The following is an 18438-nucleotide window of genomic DNA, read 5'->3' on the forward strand; positions in this document are numbered from 1 at the left end:
TAAAAAGATACTACTGTATCTAGCTATAGTTTTGCATGTCTAAGCTTGGTCATTCAGAGCAATGAGTTACAGGACAACACGGATAAGCCCTTCTTAAAATCTTTCCCTGTGCACTTACAGAAGTGACACAGTGACGTGAAAGTGACATCCACAAACACAAAGAAGTAAGGATAGGAGTCGCTCTACTCTGGACTAACTGAAGTGTGATGATGATGGCGGTGGAAAGGTGGGGGTATTGCTGTAACATCGCAGCCTTCAGCTTTACAGAGCTCGTTGAACACAAACAGGGCATCCCTAGGCTCCGGGAGACAGGCAGGCAGATAGAAGGCCAGTGATTGATAAGTCTCCCCTGCTAGCACACTGACAGCTCATGTCAAGGATCTAGTGAGTTCTGTATCAAATGTATCAACTGCTCACCAAAACAGGTCTTATTTCAATGACCACCCCCATTCATTCCTCCCTTTTCCCGCCGACAATACATCAAAACTCCTATTCAACCCGTTCATTTGTCAGGCCTTTCTATTTCCTCTTAATGTAATGTCAGTAATAAATCAAATTATGGCAATGGTGGAAGCCTGCAATCTGCTAGTGTGTATCTAATGCAATGAATATAACTGCCGCATTTAATACTTACAATCAGATAACCAGAGATTACTAAAAATATCTAAACCAGGAAGATCCTATGGTCTGACTGGATTAATTTTTTCTCCTAAGGTTTTTCATCGTTTCTGAGGATAAAACACGATCAAACACAGCAATACTGAAAAGAACTGGTCTGTTAAGGAAAATGATGTGCTAGTAGTTTGAGGTGGCCAATATATAAGTGGCAACATAAGATGTTATTTGACACTGAGGTCTATTTCTGGGGCTTTGATAAGGAGTTTTTGAGCTGGTTGGGTGGCGGTGAGGGCAGAGGGGTGACACTCAGAGACAGGGCAGCGTGTGAGAGAATAAGAGAAAAGGGCAGCAGAGTCCAGTACAGGGTTATCAGGACGTTAAAATATCTGGCTCCCTCTGTCAGCAGAGCAGGGTGATTAACACATCGACAGCCTCGAACTGGAAGACAGGCGGGCAGAGGGGTGAGAGTGGAGAGATAACAAGACTGATTGACGTATGAAGGGTGAGAGGAGAAAAAAGCGAGACAGAGAGACTGAGAGAGAGAGAGAGAGAGAGAGAGAGAGAGAGAGAGAGAGAGAGAGAGAGAGAATGCCAGTGGAATGCTCTGTTGTCCACCACTCCCCTCTCCGTGTCTTGCATTTACCCTGTCCGACTTAACATTCTTAAAAGCATTCCTGACAGTTCAATCACTATCTTCCTAAATAGCCCATGTTTACCAAATTAGGAATTTTTGGATTATGGGAATACAGAGATATTTCATTAGCTGCAATGATATTACAATAACATAATTTTTAAATAAACTACTTAATATTGTTCAATTCTGCAATGACCATATTTTATGGTAAGGTAAATTAGATACTTTCAAAATATTCAACATGTAATAGAATCACTTAAAAATCACGTAAAACGTGTAAACACTATAAAACATTATAAAGCCGCACTCGTGAAGGGCCCTGTTGACACATTTAGGCCCCTGTCGAATTTAACAAGCTCCCTGTCCCTAGACAACCCAGGCCCACTTGAGCTTTGGCCTCTGCGAGGTAGCTAGTTAAGCGTGTCACTTAATCTAGCTTAATAGAACTTGCCTCATATCCTTCTTTTCAGACACTGAGTGTGGTCTAGAGATAAGTGCTCTTATGTACCTACTGGCCATTCAGTGGGTGCTATCTCTGTTTTAGCAACATTTTATTCATGCAGCCTTACTTCATTAAATTTGGAACATCAAGGGTTTGTCTATTCTTGGATGCATAAGCTATTTTTCTCTGTTCTTTAACAGTAACGGAAATTACACATAAGTGTAAAGGTCAATCAGTGTCTGTAATTCAAGGGTATGGAAATATGTACTCTAGTGAAGTGTAGCTGATCTTTGGCCTCTTTGCTGCAGGGTCACCCAATACTTTAGAAGTTAAAACAGAGCACATGGGCCTCATTTCTGGACCGTGCATGTGTCACGTCTAATTGGTTCCCCAGGTTGTCCGCGAAGGTAACATCTTGTTTCCATGCTAATAATGCTTCACTATGGTTTTACAGCTGCAAAGAGACAGGAGGGTTTAGAGGGTCAGGCGAGGTGTGAGGACGGCAGGCCTTCACTCTGCTCGTGTTGCCTCTGAAACTGACCTCAGCACAATGTGGATACAAGCATAGCTTTTACTGCCGGAACATTTGGGTTAGCTTGTGTTAGTGGCATGTGATGTTATGTTAACCTGACTTATGACTTAAATTGCTATCATTGGGAATGTGGCTATAATTTTGGAGCATTTTTGCAATGTTTTTTTTTTTAATTGAAGTTGTTTTAGTTTAGATTTTCAAATATATATAATGTGTACATGTAAGGAATTGTCATTAGAAGAATATAATAAAATGAATGATTATTTGAATACATTTTACAAGTTAAATATATTATATGGACTTTAATTCTTGATCTGGTATGTTAATATTATTGCAAAATATTTCAAGAATTAGCCTGGATTTTACTGACTGGAATTCTTGACCACTTAGATTATTTCTTTATTTTAACCTTGAATAGTGTTTAAATGAACAGTACTCAGAGTTATGCACAAATTGCATAAGGTACTGCACTGTCACTGTGTTCACTAACAAATCAACTGAAGCTGCATGCAATGTGGTTGTAGTATGGAAAAATAATTAAGCTATCCTTTGAAGAGGACTATATAAACACTATAGGTCTCTACATGCTGCTTTTTCAATCTATCCATTCGCTTTGCTTTCATTTGCACAGTTCTTATTGAGCATTAGCTTTCATTCATTCCTCACCTTAATCACCAATCCTAAAACAGTCTTTTCTCATCCTTCACTCTCAATCTCACTTGCAAATTTGTGACTAATTTAACAAATAATTTCACAGCTATAAAGGCTAGCATTAGGGTTATAATTTACTTTTATACTTTTCCACAAATTAGTTGATTAAGAGTGAAGAAACTTGTCTTCATATGTTTGAATCCATCTTTTTTTATTAAGATTAGATTCAATACTCATAATCAACACCCTACAGACTTTGTCTTGGCTATATCATTCAAATGTTTATAAGACATATCTAATTGTATATGCATATTATCTCCTGCATGTGTGTTGCCAGTGTAGTGTCTGCTAGACAGGGGTCTGTGATGGGAGTGTTGGGAGGCCTCTGGCTGAAACATGATCTGCAGAGCGGGAATTCACTGAGGCATCTCTGTCTTTTTTCCTCTCTTTCTCAGCTCTCTCTGCAGCACAGGGATGATTGAGAGACGAGTCAGACTCCCACTGGGCCACTGAAATCTCTTTCTTCTTCAATGCTGCCTTTTTCCAATTGGTTTTGTTGAAATCACCCTTACCCTAACCTTGTCTTCACAGCTGTTTTGGCCAAGTGAGTGTCTATGAGGCCCAAGATTGAAAAGGTGAGTTTTAATAGAGTAAGAGAAAAAGGCTGTGAAACACATTGATCTATGACAGGGTACCAGACACATGGAAATAGAAAGAGACAGTTTTAGAGAGAACAAAAGGCCCCAGAAACTTGAAAATATTGCATGGTTTATATTAGATTATTAGATGAAGGACAATGAATTAAAAATAGAAAGTAATTAAAAATGAGTGATAGAAATGTATCTATGGGCTACAAGCTATTGGGAATATCAAAAAACAGGGCCGAAAGCATGGTCGAAGCAAGAAGAGGTAAAAATACACACATACACACACACACACACACACACACACACACACACACAGAGAGAGAGAGAGAGAGAGAGAGAGAGAGAGAGAGAGAATGAGAGAGAGATGGGTTTTTAGCTAATATCAAGACCAGAGTGCTGGGTTTTGGAGAAAAGCAAGCCATTTTGAAACTAAGAAAAGAGTGAAAATGATCCACTAGCAATATCTTGAAGAAGAAAGAAACTTCTGGTGGAATAACAACTAGACATCTAACAGATCAGCCAAGGAAAACAACAGCAGTTGATGACAGAATCATTGTCAGCACTGTGAAAAAAGTCCCAAAACAACAAACAGTGACATCACCAACAACCTTCACAGGGCAGGGGTGAAGTTATCACAATCCACAGTTCAAAGAAGACTTCAAGAGCAAACATTTAGAGGCCATACCACAAGATGCAAAACATTCATCAGCATAAAGACGCTGATGGCAAGATTAGACTTACAAAGAAATACAGAGAGATGTGCCACAGAAATTTTGGAACCTAGATTAACCTACCAAAGTGATGGAAAGGCAAAAGTGTGAAGAAAGACAAGCTCATTGGTGAAAGTAATGCCAAGGCTTGAGCTTGCATGGCTACTTATGAAATTGACTCACTTTACTGACACTGCAACTCATGATGGTAGCGGCAGGATAAATTAAAATATATTCAACTTATTGGGAGGAACCCAATCATGCAACATGCACATTATCAAGTAAGTCACCAGACCCTACTCGAATAGAGCATAAAGAGCATTTTACCTCCTGAACAGTAGACTGAATTAAGAATCCCCAAAAACAAACAATAAATGAAAGGAGCTGCAGTATAAGCCTGGAAAAGTAAAAAAACAATACAAAAAATCTGGAACAGTGAATGAGAATCCTAAACAGTACAAGTTGTATACCATCAAGCCCACTTAATGCAGATGATTATATCGAGCTGTAATCTGTAAAAAAGAAAACTGAGTAATTTTTGCAGTTATGTATTATATTTTGCATTTACGAATAGATTTTACAAGTGAATGCTTATTCTATAATCTAACCAGGGTCATGACTGATACTCATAGGCTAAAGGTAAAATGAACACAACTGTAATTTTCATTTCCAGTAATATACCTCCATCTTTTGATAGCCTGCGGACCCTGCATTTGGATTCAGTATAACTCTTTGAAGGTTCTGCTACTTTGTGGTTTTAAACATACGCCTGTCTGTGCAATGCCATTTGCCAACTAAAAGGGATTATTTCCCACGTTTTTCCCCAGCTTTGCTTACACAAAGAGTAGTGTTCAGTCTCCTTTACCCACATTGCTTTACCTTGTGCTCCTGCAGGAGTGTGTCTTTTTATGTCAAGTCCACCACTGTCGAATTGAATCTGCTTAAAGCTGTCTCATACATTTAGTCACTTCTGGTGGCTAATACCCAGTGGTGCTGACCTGCCAGTGCTTTTACAACTTCTGCCGCTGTCTCTGTGAATGTAAAAAGCAAATGCACTGAGAATGGGGCAACACTTGGAGGGAGTCCAACACAACATTCTCACAAATGGACCCCAGACCCTAGCACATGGCGTGTGAAAAATAATGACACAGTGATATGGAAAGCTTGGCTTTGCCTTCACCTGAGAAAACTGAATAAAATATAGAAGTGAAGGTTGTGGTGGCAGCATGATTGTTTAGTTAATTTTCATTTTCATTCTTATTCTCTTTCTAAATAGAACGTCATCAGATACTAATGCTAGAAACAAAAGTCTTGGTTGTTCATATAAAATCGGGTTAGACATAAAATACGAAATTGGAGCCACAAGTGCAACAATGTACATTTTGCCTATACAGTCCTTCTTTTTTCTTCTTAGCATAAGCCTAATGCTTAAGATAGAAAAAAAAAGCAAAAAGACCAGACAAGCACAATCTATTTAAAAAAGTCAGAATAACTTATACATACACTCGAAATGCTCTCTATTTACTGACTCATTCTTTACTTTTTCATTCCCTCAACAAGATATTACAGTTCCTCTAAAAGAATGTGTACTTTACAGAATGCAGTTTAGACTGATATACATGCTACAACGAAGATAAAAAAGATAAAGAGAAAGGTGTGGGCACATGCATGTATAAGGTGGTAGATCTGTTCTGGTGCATGGCTAACTGCATGGCCTTCACCCCCCTGCTGACGGAACCTTTTGAACAGGGCAAGATGCTGCTCTTTAACTTACCACCCAGGAGTCAACAGTGAAGCAGTGAGTCTGTGTGATGGAGTACAATTGCACTGTAGGACTCTATTTCATGTCCAAATTAAGCACTGTCCTCATACAGTACAAAACAACAACACCAGAATTAGAAAATGTGCATGATTGGATATAGCCTCATTTGCCATTATTCTACATTTCTTTACTATTGTACAAACCACATCTATATTTCAGTAGTAAAAACTGGTAAATTATTTTTCAAAAGCTGCATGAATAGATTTCTTGTTTAAAGACTATATTTTAATAACGGCAGAACGCTCAATGTTGAAACCATAATGTGCAACATGTCCATATGGAATACATATTACTAACATATGCTCAGAAAAAAACGTATGTTTGGGTGAACCCAGTGGGGCTATGAAAAAAGAAAACACTGACTTTTTGGTATGGCAAGGTTACTGTATTCGCAACCAGAGATTTTCATAAGTGGATACTAGGGAAAGCCATTTCTCCATATGGATAAATATTTTAGAAGGTCCTTATTTAACGAGCACTGTACTTGCTAAAGAGTGTTCCTGTAGTGCTGGACAGGGATAAGAACAAAGAAATGGCTGCTCGTTAATGGGGTGCTCAAACGGTTTCATGGTTTTTATTGCATAATTGAGTTTTTAAAGTGTTTAAAAATATTTTAACCCCTTATACTTCTACATGCCATCAGTGTAAGCAGAGTTCTCACTCTTTGAACTACAGTGCAAACCTTTCCAATTCGTCTCACTTTAGTTACTGAACAGTTATTGCATAATCTGTTATGACCCCTTTATAAGATTAACCAGTGAGGTCATTTGAATAGAAATATATTTGTGTTGTAGCTGATGAAGTTCCCTCATTAAAAATCTGTTCAATCTGTTCACATCGCTGTTCTTTTTGGCAGCATAAGTCTCACCATCATCTTTATGGGATGAAATCCAAAACTGTCAATGCATTTATGATAATAAGCCACTGATAGTTGTTTAATGGTTATTATTGCAGTATTTGTGTATTTGTTCTTTAACTTCGACAGACTTACTTTACCTACCACACACCCACACACACACACACACACACACACACACACACACACACACAAACACACATTAGCAGATGTGAATAGCTCCATGAAATCAAATCACTATAGCCTCACTTTGAAGATCATTTGCTTGCATTGGGCCAATCACATTCTTTGCATTCTGTACTAATCTGAGGCTCTGCTGTCGAGGTTCCTCACCATTAGTGTGTTTGTTTATCCATTTCCTTCCCTCCCTCCAATTAACATGTCCCTCATTCTGGGTTTGTTCTGCCAGTGTGTGTTGCTGTGACGCCTGTCCATCACCCTGAGGCCCTATGAAAGAACACTTTAAAAGTGAGAACAATGGCACTGCCCCTCCGTCAGCACAGTAGAGCATTGGTACTCAAATGAGTCCTCTTCCCTGGGGTGTGTTTTGTCTTGGTGACTCTTCTTGCCTCACTCAGTGAGCTTTCTGATGTATCTGACTGTAAGCTGTCAAGCGTTACCGTGGCAAGCTGAGGGACAGGGAAGGCGTCCAGCGTCATCGTAACGTGGCTGAAAGCGGACGGATTGCACCGGGAGCCACTCCTTGGGCACTCAGCCCCTCCTGGCCTGCTGTCCCATCACTCTGGAAGAGTCATCAGGCCCCAGAGGCAAACTGCGGGGAGCCTGCTCCCTGCAGCCAGGCACAGGGCCTGCTTGCCCTCCTCTTAACCCCAGGAACATCGACATCCATCTCGGCCACCGTGGGGGTCCTTCTCTAGTCCTGCCCTATTCTTCTCTTTCTTTTTTCTTTTTTCTCTCTCTCTCATGCCACTCAGTCTGTCTCAAAAATATCAATCTTCTTCATTCTCTGATACAGCACCAAATCAGGTTTTCACAAGTTGAGTTCAACTTGTTGACCATTTTTGTTTTCTATTTACCTTCTATTTAAACAGTTAGCCTAGACTTATGCTGTTCAAGCTAAGAATGAGTAGTGAAGGAGATTAAGCTTGACTGACTTTGTCAAAAGTGACAAATGTGACATATATATATATAAGCTTGCTGGAAGAAAAAGGTCTTTATACAAACTTTTTAGAAAAGAGGTTCTACATGATTGTAGAGTATGCCAAATATATTTAGAGACAATTCATAGATAGATAGATGAGCAGATGGATGGATGGATGGATGGATGGATGGATGGATGGATGGATGGATGGATGGATGGATAGATAGATAGATAGATAGATAGATAGATAGATAGATAGATAGATAGATAGATAGATAGATAGATAGATAGATAGATAGATAGATAGATAGATAGATAGATGATAGATATCTTCTAACAAAATCAAAATATCAGTCTATAAATACCATAAAAGAATTAGTTTAGATATTTAAAAACACATGCAAGGCAACACCTTGCCTTCATCAGAAATGGTTGTCAACACTGTCAGGACAGATATGTGCTTGTCTGGAACTCTTACACCACACAAACACACACACACACACACGTTCACAAGCCAGAAGACCAATCAGAAACCCAGTAGATTTTTACACATTGCACAATATAAGGCATCATATATACAATTTATACCTGTCAAAATTACCTTAAATAGTCATCAAAACAGTATGTTAAAAATAACAGTAATTACACCATTTATAGCCAATATTTTATTTATTATCGCTAATATGTGATAAAAGTAATCTAATGTGGCACTCCATTAAAACATTCTATTGTAAGCCCGCTTGTACCAGAGCACTACCACAGTAACTGGACTCACACATAAATCCAAGTACCCCCCTCTCTATGCTGGAGTCGTTGCTCCATGTGCTAAGCAGCAGTGGCTCATTCCCATGTTAGTATTCCTGCTGCTTGGTTAGGCAGTGAGCGACTGGAAGCTGGATGTAGGTTAATGGGGAGCTCAGCCCTGCCTTAGGCCATGCAGAAGTGCTCAGCCATGGCCGCACACTGTTGACTTTAATGGCCCATTAATATCGGGCCACTTCAACACAAAACACGATACAGACAGCAAAAAAAGGAAAGGCGAGAAGAAAACTTGTCCAAAAGAATGAAGGAAGTAAAGGCGAGCAATGTGCATGTGTGTGGCTCCTTCATTTATCTGTTTGTTTTTTTAAATGCCATCACAGAAAGACAGAGAGGTTTGTATGCTTTGAACTTACTGGCCCCTACGACCACCCATCCATAAGGTGCTGAACACACATTCTTGAAATATTACTGTACATAGATATTAAGTGTCAGACATAATGTGGGCAAATAGGCTAAATCAAAGGAGACTGATGTGCTGCCCTCTTGTGGCACTAACAATGTGATTGTGAAAGTCGTGAAAAATCGACTATCGACATGAAAGAGTAAAAAAATTAATACAAAATAAATACAATGAAATAAATAATTACGTGTGTGTGTGTGTGTGTGTGTGTGTGTGTGTGTGTGTGTGTGTGTGTGTGTGTGTGTGTTCAATTAATAATTGAAATCATTAAAGCACTATATGAAATATATGCATTCTATAAAAATTTTTTATTACATTTTATATTTATTATTAAACTACATTTATTTAATTGCATTTTATTTATTTATTTAACTTTTCAATATCTAATAGCTCCAAGTACTCGGGCGTCGGCTGTATTTTGCGTGGGCTATTTAACTATGTGAAGACCTGCAAAAAGCTTTATAAGCGCCCAGAGAGTCCTAATTAATGACTGGCCATCAGTAAACCCGGTGGGTGTGGTAGAATTATGTTATAGCGACTCAAAATAAACGTTAAAAGAGATGATTAATTTAACATGATGATTCACTCGAGACCTTTCATCTTGCATGCCCGGAGAACCATTCAAATAAAAAAAGAGATACGGGTGGGCTAGAAATAAAATAAAAAATCAAAGCTTGTATATCTCAGTGTGTCTCTTTGAGTATTATCGATACTATGAATCTGTTTTATTAACAGTTTTTTATTTTCAATATCCATGTTAAGACAGACATCCTTACAGCAAGGGAAAAGTGTGTCGTTTTTAAGGGAGTAGAGAAAGGTCCTATTAAAGAAACACTAATCGTCTGTAATCCTTTTAATGTCTCACACTTCTCTTTGACAATACACAAGTCTGGATGGAGCGAGTTGTGGCGCTGCACAATGGCCTCGGTTTCAGCAGCCAGATCCCAATTAACAAAGTTAAACTTGTTCCTCGGGTCCTAAGAGACAGGCTGTGCTTTACAACACACACTAACTGTACTGAATTAGAAGATCACTTCATTCATATACATATGAATATTTAGTAATCCATAGCTGGTTTAAAGGTCTTCTTTTTTTTTTCTTTTTTTTTTTTTTTGGGGGTCTTTCTTTGGATCTTTCTAAACAAGCAATATGAGTATGAAGTTCCAAAAAGTAAAATACGCTGACATTTATAATTATAAGGATGAATCAGTGTGCACATTCTCTCCAGCAAACTGGCGCACACACGCTTTTGCGCGTTCTAAAACCTTTCCCAGCTTCCCAGTTCATCTCCAGCTCAGGTGAAGTATAGTTTAAATTCATAGGGGGAAGGGAGGGGGGTGAAGGGGAACGCTTTTGTTCTGCAGAAAAAGGGGGCTTGTTCCTCCAGGACCAACCTACCACTTTAACCGCGGCTGTAAAGCGCGAGCGGGGTTGACATTGGAGCCTGCATGGGAATGGGAGAAGAGGAGGGGATAAGAGAGGCTGCTCAGTCCAGCAGCACTGTGTCCTGAAAGACATCATCATCACTATCATCATCATCTTTCTCACTATTCTCATCTCCCCAGCAGCAGCAGCAGCAGTAGCAGTAGTTGTAGTAGTAGAGGTGTGGGATGCATCGTCCTGATTCCACACACTGACACCCAAACGGGACTTGGAAGAAAACGTCAGGGGAGACATCTCTGGAAATACACACAGCCACCATTATTTTGCTGTCATTTTTATTTTTTTTAAATGGACAACATGACTCAATTCGTTTTAATTTAGTTCATTTTCATTGAAATATATGATTCTAAATGTGTTTTTTTATTATAACCTGGGAAGCATATAACGCACGGACTCGATCGTTTCGTTCTTGTTTTCTTTTATTAAGTGCACTTCAGTCTTTCTTACTGAGCAGAAAATTGACCGCTGTGGGTTCGGGGTTAATCTCAAACCTGCACCGAGTGCTCGTGTGCTGAGACGTCCTTCATATTTTGGATTTTTTTTGTCCTCTTCTACAACTGAGCAGACTTTACAGATTGATCCTGATCGCATCCTCGTCTTCATCCTTTTGGATGTCCAACAAGATTAAGCTTTTCAGGGACAGGACGCTGTCCATTTCCACTGGAAGACCCTGAGCTGTTATCTCTTCAAAATCAGACGCTAATTTGGTCTACTAACTTTTATCTACGAGGTCAACAATGAGATTAATTCCGTCGCGATTAAGTTATCTGTAAGTACTTTCCCTCTCACCCCTTAATATAGACGCGTTTTCCCATCGGTTCATTGCATTAATATATTTATTGTCTTTTTTTTTTTCTTTCTCAATACAGGTTCCTTCATCTATTTGCATTTTGCTACTATGCTCAGGTATGTGCATTATTTACAATGTATACTGTAAAATAGTTTTGCTTTTCATACTAACGATAATAATGATTATACTGCATGAGAATATGTAAAATTACAGTATAATATTATTTACTAAAGAAACACATTCACGTTGCTTTTGAAATAAAATAAAAAAAATAATGAAAAAATGTTTTAACAATATGTCAGCGCATGAGCCGGATCCAAGTTTGAAAATGAATACGTATTAAATTTAATACATATTTTCAAAATCCCATTGTTTAGTTAGTATAGATTGATATGGATATGGACGTGAGCAGGTTCCTCCTGAACAGACGCAGCATGGCCAAAGCGCACAGCGCACCCTGGTTTAGTGTCTTAAAAACCGGCCAAACTGTACACACTACCGAGCTACAGTCCTTTATCCTGAAAGAGGAAAAACACAAGAATAAAATCCTAGATGCTTCACTATTTGATGTGTTTCACTTTTAAACATTGTTTTCCTCTGTATTAAATGTGATTTATTTATGTTATTAAATATCTTACCGCTGGACTACTTTATTTAATACTTTTATTTCTCACGTAATTTATAGGCCTCTTTCAACGATTAATGCGGCAATTCTGCAGATATTGATTATGTCACACTTAATTTCTGACAGGTAACAATTCAGTCCCCGCCTAATTTTACACAGCATGTGAATGAGCAGAGTAGGGTGACGGACCGGGTCAGCCGCAGACTCATCCGGACCTACCAGCTTTACAGCAGAACGAGTGGCAAACATGTCCAGGTCTTGGCCAACAAAAAAATCAACGCCATGGCCGAGGACGGAGACGTGCACGGTAAGAGATTTTATTCCATCACACATTCAGCACTTTTCTTCTTCTTCTTCTTCTTCTCCTTCTTCTTCTTCGTTTTTCACACATTCTCATATTAAAGGTACTATAGGATATACGTGTCGTGTTTTCTGCAGCTTTCTTGTTAAGACTTGTGTCCGGTAAAGAAAGAACTTATGGTATTTAGTGAGCTCAAGCTGAAAAATAAGTTTTGCAGAACCAGAAAAAAAATGCAAAATGGATTTTAGATGGTTCTGTAGGTGACTCTCTGGAGAGTGCGAGCGCGTCTGGAAGAACCATTATAACTCATCTCACTTTAACCTCCTGAAGATTTCCTGAAGAACTGTCGTTTTGCTTCTGACCAACTTCTAAAAGAAGCTGAATTCTTGCTTTAATACGTGCGCTTTACACACACACACACACACACACACACACACACACACACAGAGGGAGAGAGAGAAATATTCTAGCAAAAATATTTAGGATATTTTTTCCTCCATTTTTTCCCTAAACATATATACCTCTTAAATAAATGTAAGTAATTCTGATTAACAATTAGATTGATAATTAAACATTTTAAACAATGAAATACTGTATATAGGCCAGAAACCAAGTTTCCCATGAGTCTTAGCTTCACTTCCAGCTTTCTTGTATGTGGTGTCAACACATCCAAAAGCCTTGTGATTACCAGCCTTGTTGAGGTATTTTAGGAAGGCTGGCTCGGGCCCTGCACGGCTGTGGTGACATCCGTGTCACCTGAGCATGTTGCACAGACAGCAGGGTTGTTATCTCGGGCCAAAGTCTGACTGCAGCTTGGGGCTTGTGGTCCACCAGCAGGTTCACTGACCCCCTCCATCTGAACCATAACTCTTTATGATCACCAAAAGCATGGGAGAATCAAAGAGGGTGGCAAGTGCTTATCTTTGGCACGTGCATTTTGGAAGAGTAACTTTTATAGAAGCCATCTTTCCTGAACATATGCACAGCTGTCTTAGGAAAGTTCTTATTATCATTTTTCAGAAATTGTTCTTTAAATCTTAATGTATTTAAAGTAATTTACAAATAACATGCATATTTCTAATTGGAATAAAATAGATGATACAATCAACTTAAAACTCAATCCTGCTGGGCTAAAATGCTAAAGGTATATATTTTGATGGTCTTAAATATTTTTTGTCAAGGTGGCTTCTTCCTTTTCTAAAGAATTAAGGTCCACCTGTTTTTATCATTTTTAAAGAATTTTTACTGGCATAAATCCTATGAAATGGCCCCCTATAGGTTTTATGCTTCTTTGAGAGTCTGTGTATGAGCACTTAAAGAATGTAACTAAATAAAACATGAACTGTACAATTTGTGGTGTTTCCCCATACACTGTTTTTGATCTAAAATTAATCTTTATATTTACAGCAAAACTAATTGTGGAGACAGACACATTCGGCAGTCGGGTTCGAATTAAAGGAGCTGAGACAGGATTCTACATCTGCATGAATAGGAGGGGAAAGTTGATTGGCAAGGTAAAAACAAAAACACACATTCCAGAAAAACCTGTCACAGTCCTTGATGTAACAGATATCACTTCCAACATTTTTTGGATTAAATCTATGGATTATTTTGGATTAGTTCTGATGGGTGGATCAATAGGAAGTACAAACATGAGCTACATTGCTCTGTCATAGATCACAGTACTCCTACTGTTCCTGTACCGAAATATTATAATAGTAAAACCACAACATCCCGTGGAGAGATGTTGTAAGCAAATAGAAAGCTTCCACATTTTTCCTTTTGTCTGGTAAATGCTTACAGTTTGCTCCAAGCCTTTCCTAGGTTGTATTACGGTATATGGAGTGTAAGGAATAGGATCTTTCCTCCTTTTTTTAGCCGGGCACTCTTGTTCCAGGGTGGATTTGTGCCTCTTTCTTGCTGTGAATGGTAATAAAGTGGGATGGAGACTCGGCCCCCACCTCCTAGCACCCTACCAGGTGGACCATCTGCTTGGCACCCCTGATCTTATGCTATCTGACATATTGGCTGCCCAACGACAGCCTGCACGAGAGTTTTTTTTATATTTGTTGTTGTGTTTTATTGGTGGTTATAGACTGTGAGCAATATTTTGAGCTCTGAATTTGGAGCTAGCGTTGCAGTGCTGATTTACTATATAATGAAATACATGGCATACAGTACGTTTTTGAAAGGGTTGGGTTAGGTGTGTTGTTCAGAGATGTGCATTCTTTTATGGATTACAATATCTGATTATAGCCATTACTATTAAGACACTTTAAAATAAAATGATGTTCAGACCACATTCTGAACTATCAGCTAAAATTAGTAGTAGATTTATGGGTATTGCGTTTGTAAAATACTTTTAATAAGGGTAATGTTGTAATTATGATCGGATTGCTTGACTATGAAGGATAAAAAGAGCATCTATGCAGGTAAATTACTCTCTGAAAGCAAGTCTTAAAGAAAGCATTGACCTCTGAGGAGCCCAAGGTGGATAAAACGATTAATCTCAGAGGATGAATCTTCACTGGTGTTTACCAAAGGGGAAAGTCATTGGTTACTGCTGTCATTTCTCTTTCTCTTGATCTTGAACTATAATGACTTAAGCATATGCTGTGTGTGTGCGTGTGTGTGCGTAAGTGTGCATGTGTCTGTGAGAACAGGCTTTCTTTAAATTACTTCTGGCAGATTAAAGATTTTATTAAATTTATAAATTATCTTTAACTGAAACATTGATATGGAATTTAAATACAGTTTTTGACTCTAAACTGTTCTTTCTTGTTCACAGAGGAATGGTCAGGGGAAAGACTGCATTTTCACAGAGATAGTGTTGGAGAATAACTACACGGCTCTTCAGAATGTAAAGTATGAGGGCTGGTACATGGCGTTTACACGCAAAGGAAGACCCCGCAAGGGCTCCAAAACCAGGCAACACCAGCGGGAAGTCCACTTCATGAAGCGAATGCCCAAAGGACACCACATCGCAGAGCACAGACCCTTTGATTTCATCAACTACCCTTTCAACAGACGGACTAAGCGCACCCGTTACTCAGGAGAGCGCTGAAGAGTGATGCAGGAGAAAGAAAGGGGGACTAGTTAATGAGCAAGAAAAAAAATACCATCTCAGATAATGAACAGAATCCTCTTATGGACTCCTAAAATCATTTTTGTACTGAGCATTAATATGCGTAACATATAGTTTTCTAAATAATTTTCTAGAAAAGAAAAACACATGCTGGAAAAAATATACCTGGAAAAAGTTCTATTTTTGTACTCCAGACTTTTAGTACTGACTTGTGTAAAAATGTTAGGAAAGTGAAGCACATGGCTTGAGATACATGTGAGACATCACATTTTAGTAGTGTGTGGACTTCACCATCTCATTGTTTGATTTTGTTTTGTCAGTTTTAGAGTAATTTATACTCTTCATATTGCTGCTCATGGGGACTTGGAGGGCCTGAGAGAATGCACTGACAAAAAAAAAAAAAAAAAAAGCTGTATTTAGTTACATGTACAGCCAAGGCACCTCTCGACCACCCAATGATAAGACACCCAGCTCATCTGAATAACCTCTGTGGCTCTTGGTTCTGGATTGTCCAAAAGATAAACAAAGTTAAAGCAAACACAGCTTTAAATCCGTATATTATTGTGGCAGCTACATTTTGATAATCAACACTTTTCCTACCATAGTTCTATCTGTTGAGGTGTGTTCAAGGTGTATAAATGCATTGTTATGAAATGTAGGGGGGAAAAAACGTTTGTTGTGTCATTGTGTCTCTGTTTTTATACATATATAAATATATTTTTATTTGAGGATGTGTAAAATAATTTTAATGATGGAAATATTTATTTAAAAATGTGTAATAAATTTACCTTAGGATACCCGAACTTGTCTGTTCTTTTTTTGTTTATTATTAATTTATTTCATTAAATTTTTTTTATATATATAAATTTTTTTTTTTTTATATATATATATATATATATATATATATATATATATATATATATATATATATATATATATATATATAATATGTGTGTGTTTCTTATTTAGACATCTCTGAATAACTCCCAGATATAATCCATATAATATAGTCCTGCATAAAAATAGCCAATATGTTCAAAATCTACAAAACCAGCAATGTATGTCTAATGAGTAAAAAGTAAAACTCAGGATGTATTGCCAGGTCCTTACTTTTAAACTATGTATTTGCTTTTAGTTTCAGCGATAATTGCTGAGTAGTAAATAATTGGTACTGAGTAATTTGCAAAAAGAAAATCTATAAAAAAAAATTCTTCAGTAAATCACACAAACACTGAAACATACTTAGCTTTATGTAATTGCATCATAATAAATACCAAATTTGTTTGTGTAACCCTTCTGCTTAGTGGCTGCTGAAGCCAAAGTTGAAGGTACCATGTAAAGGCATCTCCCCCCGATGTGTTTGGAGTCGCTTAGCACAGGTCAACAGCTCAGTAGGACTGACACTCCAGGGGTCCACGTGCTGTTTGGCCTCTCCTTTGGTTGAACCGGACATACTGCAGTTCCCCAAACTCTGGTTCCTAGCCATCAGACAGGTGTTTTTCTTTAATCTGAGACCTTTAACACCCTGTAGCTTAATCTAATTTAAAGAGTCTACGTTTTGTTCCAGGAGGTTATGCGTATTTGAAGACAGGGTATTGAGGAGGGAATGTGAATCAGTGAATGAGAAATAAGAAGGAGGGCAAATGTTACTGTTGACTGAGATAAACAGAGCTTACAATCATTAATGGCTTCACTCTCTGTCACATTAGCTTGCAAAGCTTGATATTTTTTATAAAATATGAAATCATGAAAACACAAAAACTATATGAAGCTCCTAATTATAAATCAGCATCACTCTTAATTTAATTCTACAACTAGTTAAACGTAAAATATTATTTATTGCATTGAGATTATTGTTTGTTCCTGCAAATGAATGTATTTGTATATAATGTACATATTTGCAGATCTATTACTAAAACCTGGTTGAGTTTTTATGGCATAGTCCACCATGTGGTCTGCCTCATGTTATGCTAGTAGCTGACCCAGGGTGCAAGGGTCAAACTTGTGGAAAGGCCAGTAGCTCAGCAGGCTCACTGAGGCACAGCGCTTCTGAATTTCTTTAGAGGCCTCTGCAATTTAGACCCATTCTGGTCTGCTCAGCACTATTTCACCCCATTTGCAAGGACTTCAAATGACCTACAATGTACTCCAGTCCTTGAAATGATTGATTTTAAATATTACTTTATATATACTATTATTATGAATGTGTATATGTACACATCCACACAATGCAGTGTTTGGGGACAAAATGTCTGTATATCAAAATTACTTAAATATGTATAAAATGTTTTATATGATTTAATGTTATATGAATAGAGACAATTATTTTGGGTTCTCAAAAGTTCTGAGACTCCCTGTAGTTTTAGATGATCACTACTGATTAACAGAGCTTGAAGATTTGCCACGGTCATCCTGTATTATCTGTTCTTGGTTTCCCCTTAAATTTGTCTCAGTAACCATAAAATTGTAGAAAACCAGAGGGATCCAGCAGGTTGTGGGAAAAATCACACCTTCTGTGTAGCTTGTGATGCCATGCAAATGAGGGGCAATTCCCTTAAAAAAAAGGGGGCAAAAAACTGCTTTCATCCATTTTATTGAGCTGCAACCGTCATCCTTAACCCCAGATAAACAAACAAAGCTACCTTTTTAATTTGCTTAGGGAGCAATTTAGACTTGTACAAGGCCCCCTGCTGAATCTGTAGAATGCCTGGGTGAGAGAATGAGATGACCCAGACCTCTAAAGCAATCTTAAGGAGCTCAACTGATAGAGCAAGACTTTCCAATAACATAAATAATTCAACTTAAGTTTAAGTTTAAAGAGCTTGAGTGGATGTTTATGTTAATTTACAGCATGTAATATTTCTATGTTTATTTTACAAACCTAATCCAAGACTAACGTTTCTTTTCGATGTAAACATCCAGTTACAGTAGTTGAATGCACAACTAACCTGCAGACAT

At 38.0% G+C, this 18438-nt stretch overlaps 1 protein-coding gene across 1 annotated transcript; it reads left to right on the forward strand.

Annotated features, from left to right (window-relative positions):
* Positions 1–10659: 10659 nt before the first annotated feature.
* On the forward strand, positions 10660–16250 carry fgf8a (fibroblast growth factor 8a). Its single transcript, XM_046874910.1, has 5 exons — positions 10660–11448; positions 11549–11585; positions 12221–12401; positions 13803–13909; positions 15184–16250. Exons 1-5 carry the CDS (start codon positions 11417–11419, stop codon positions 15457–15459), a joined length of 633 nt encoding a protein of 210 aa, XP_046730866.1. The 5' UTR covers positions 10660–11416; the 3' UTR covers positions 15460–16250.
* Positions 16251–18438: the final 2188 nt, after the last annotated feature.

The sequence above is a fragment of the Silurus meridionalis genome, chromosome 2 (genome assembly GCF_014805685.1).
Source record: "Silurus meridionalis isolate SWU-2019-XX chromosome 2, ASM1480568v1, whole genome shotgun sequence".
NCBI classification, from domain to species: Eukaryota; Metazoa; Chordata; class Actinopteri; order Siluriformes; family Siluridae; genus Silurus; species Silurus meridionalis.

What these genes read in the sequence shown, in the direction of transcription:
- fgf8a (XM_046874910.1), top strand. Translation starts at nt 11,417, where the DNA reads ATGAGATTAATTCCGTCGCGATTAAGTTATCT. An exon ending in CCGTCGCGATTAAGTTATCT is followed by an intron (nt 11,449 to 11,548) that starts GTAAGTACTTTC and finishes TTCTCAATACAG; the next exon opens with GTTCCTTCATCTATTTGCAT. An exon ending in GGGGAAAGTTGATTGGCAAG is followed by an intron (nt 13,910 to 15,183) that starts GTAAAAACAAAA and finishes TCTTGTTCACAG; the next exon opens with AGGAATGGTCAGGGGAAAGA.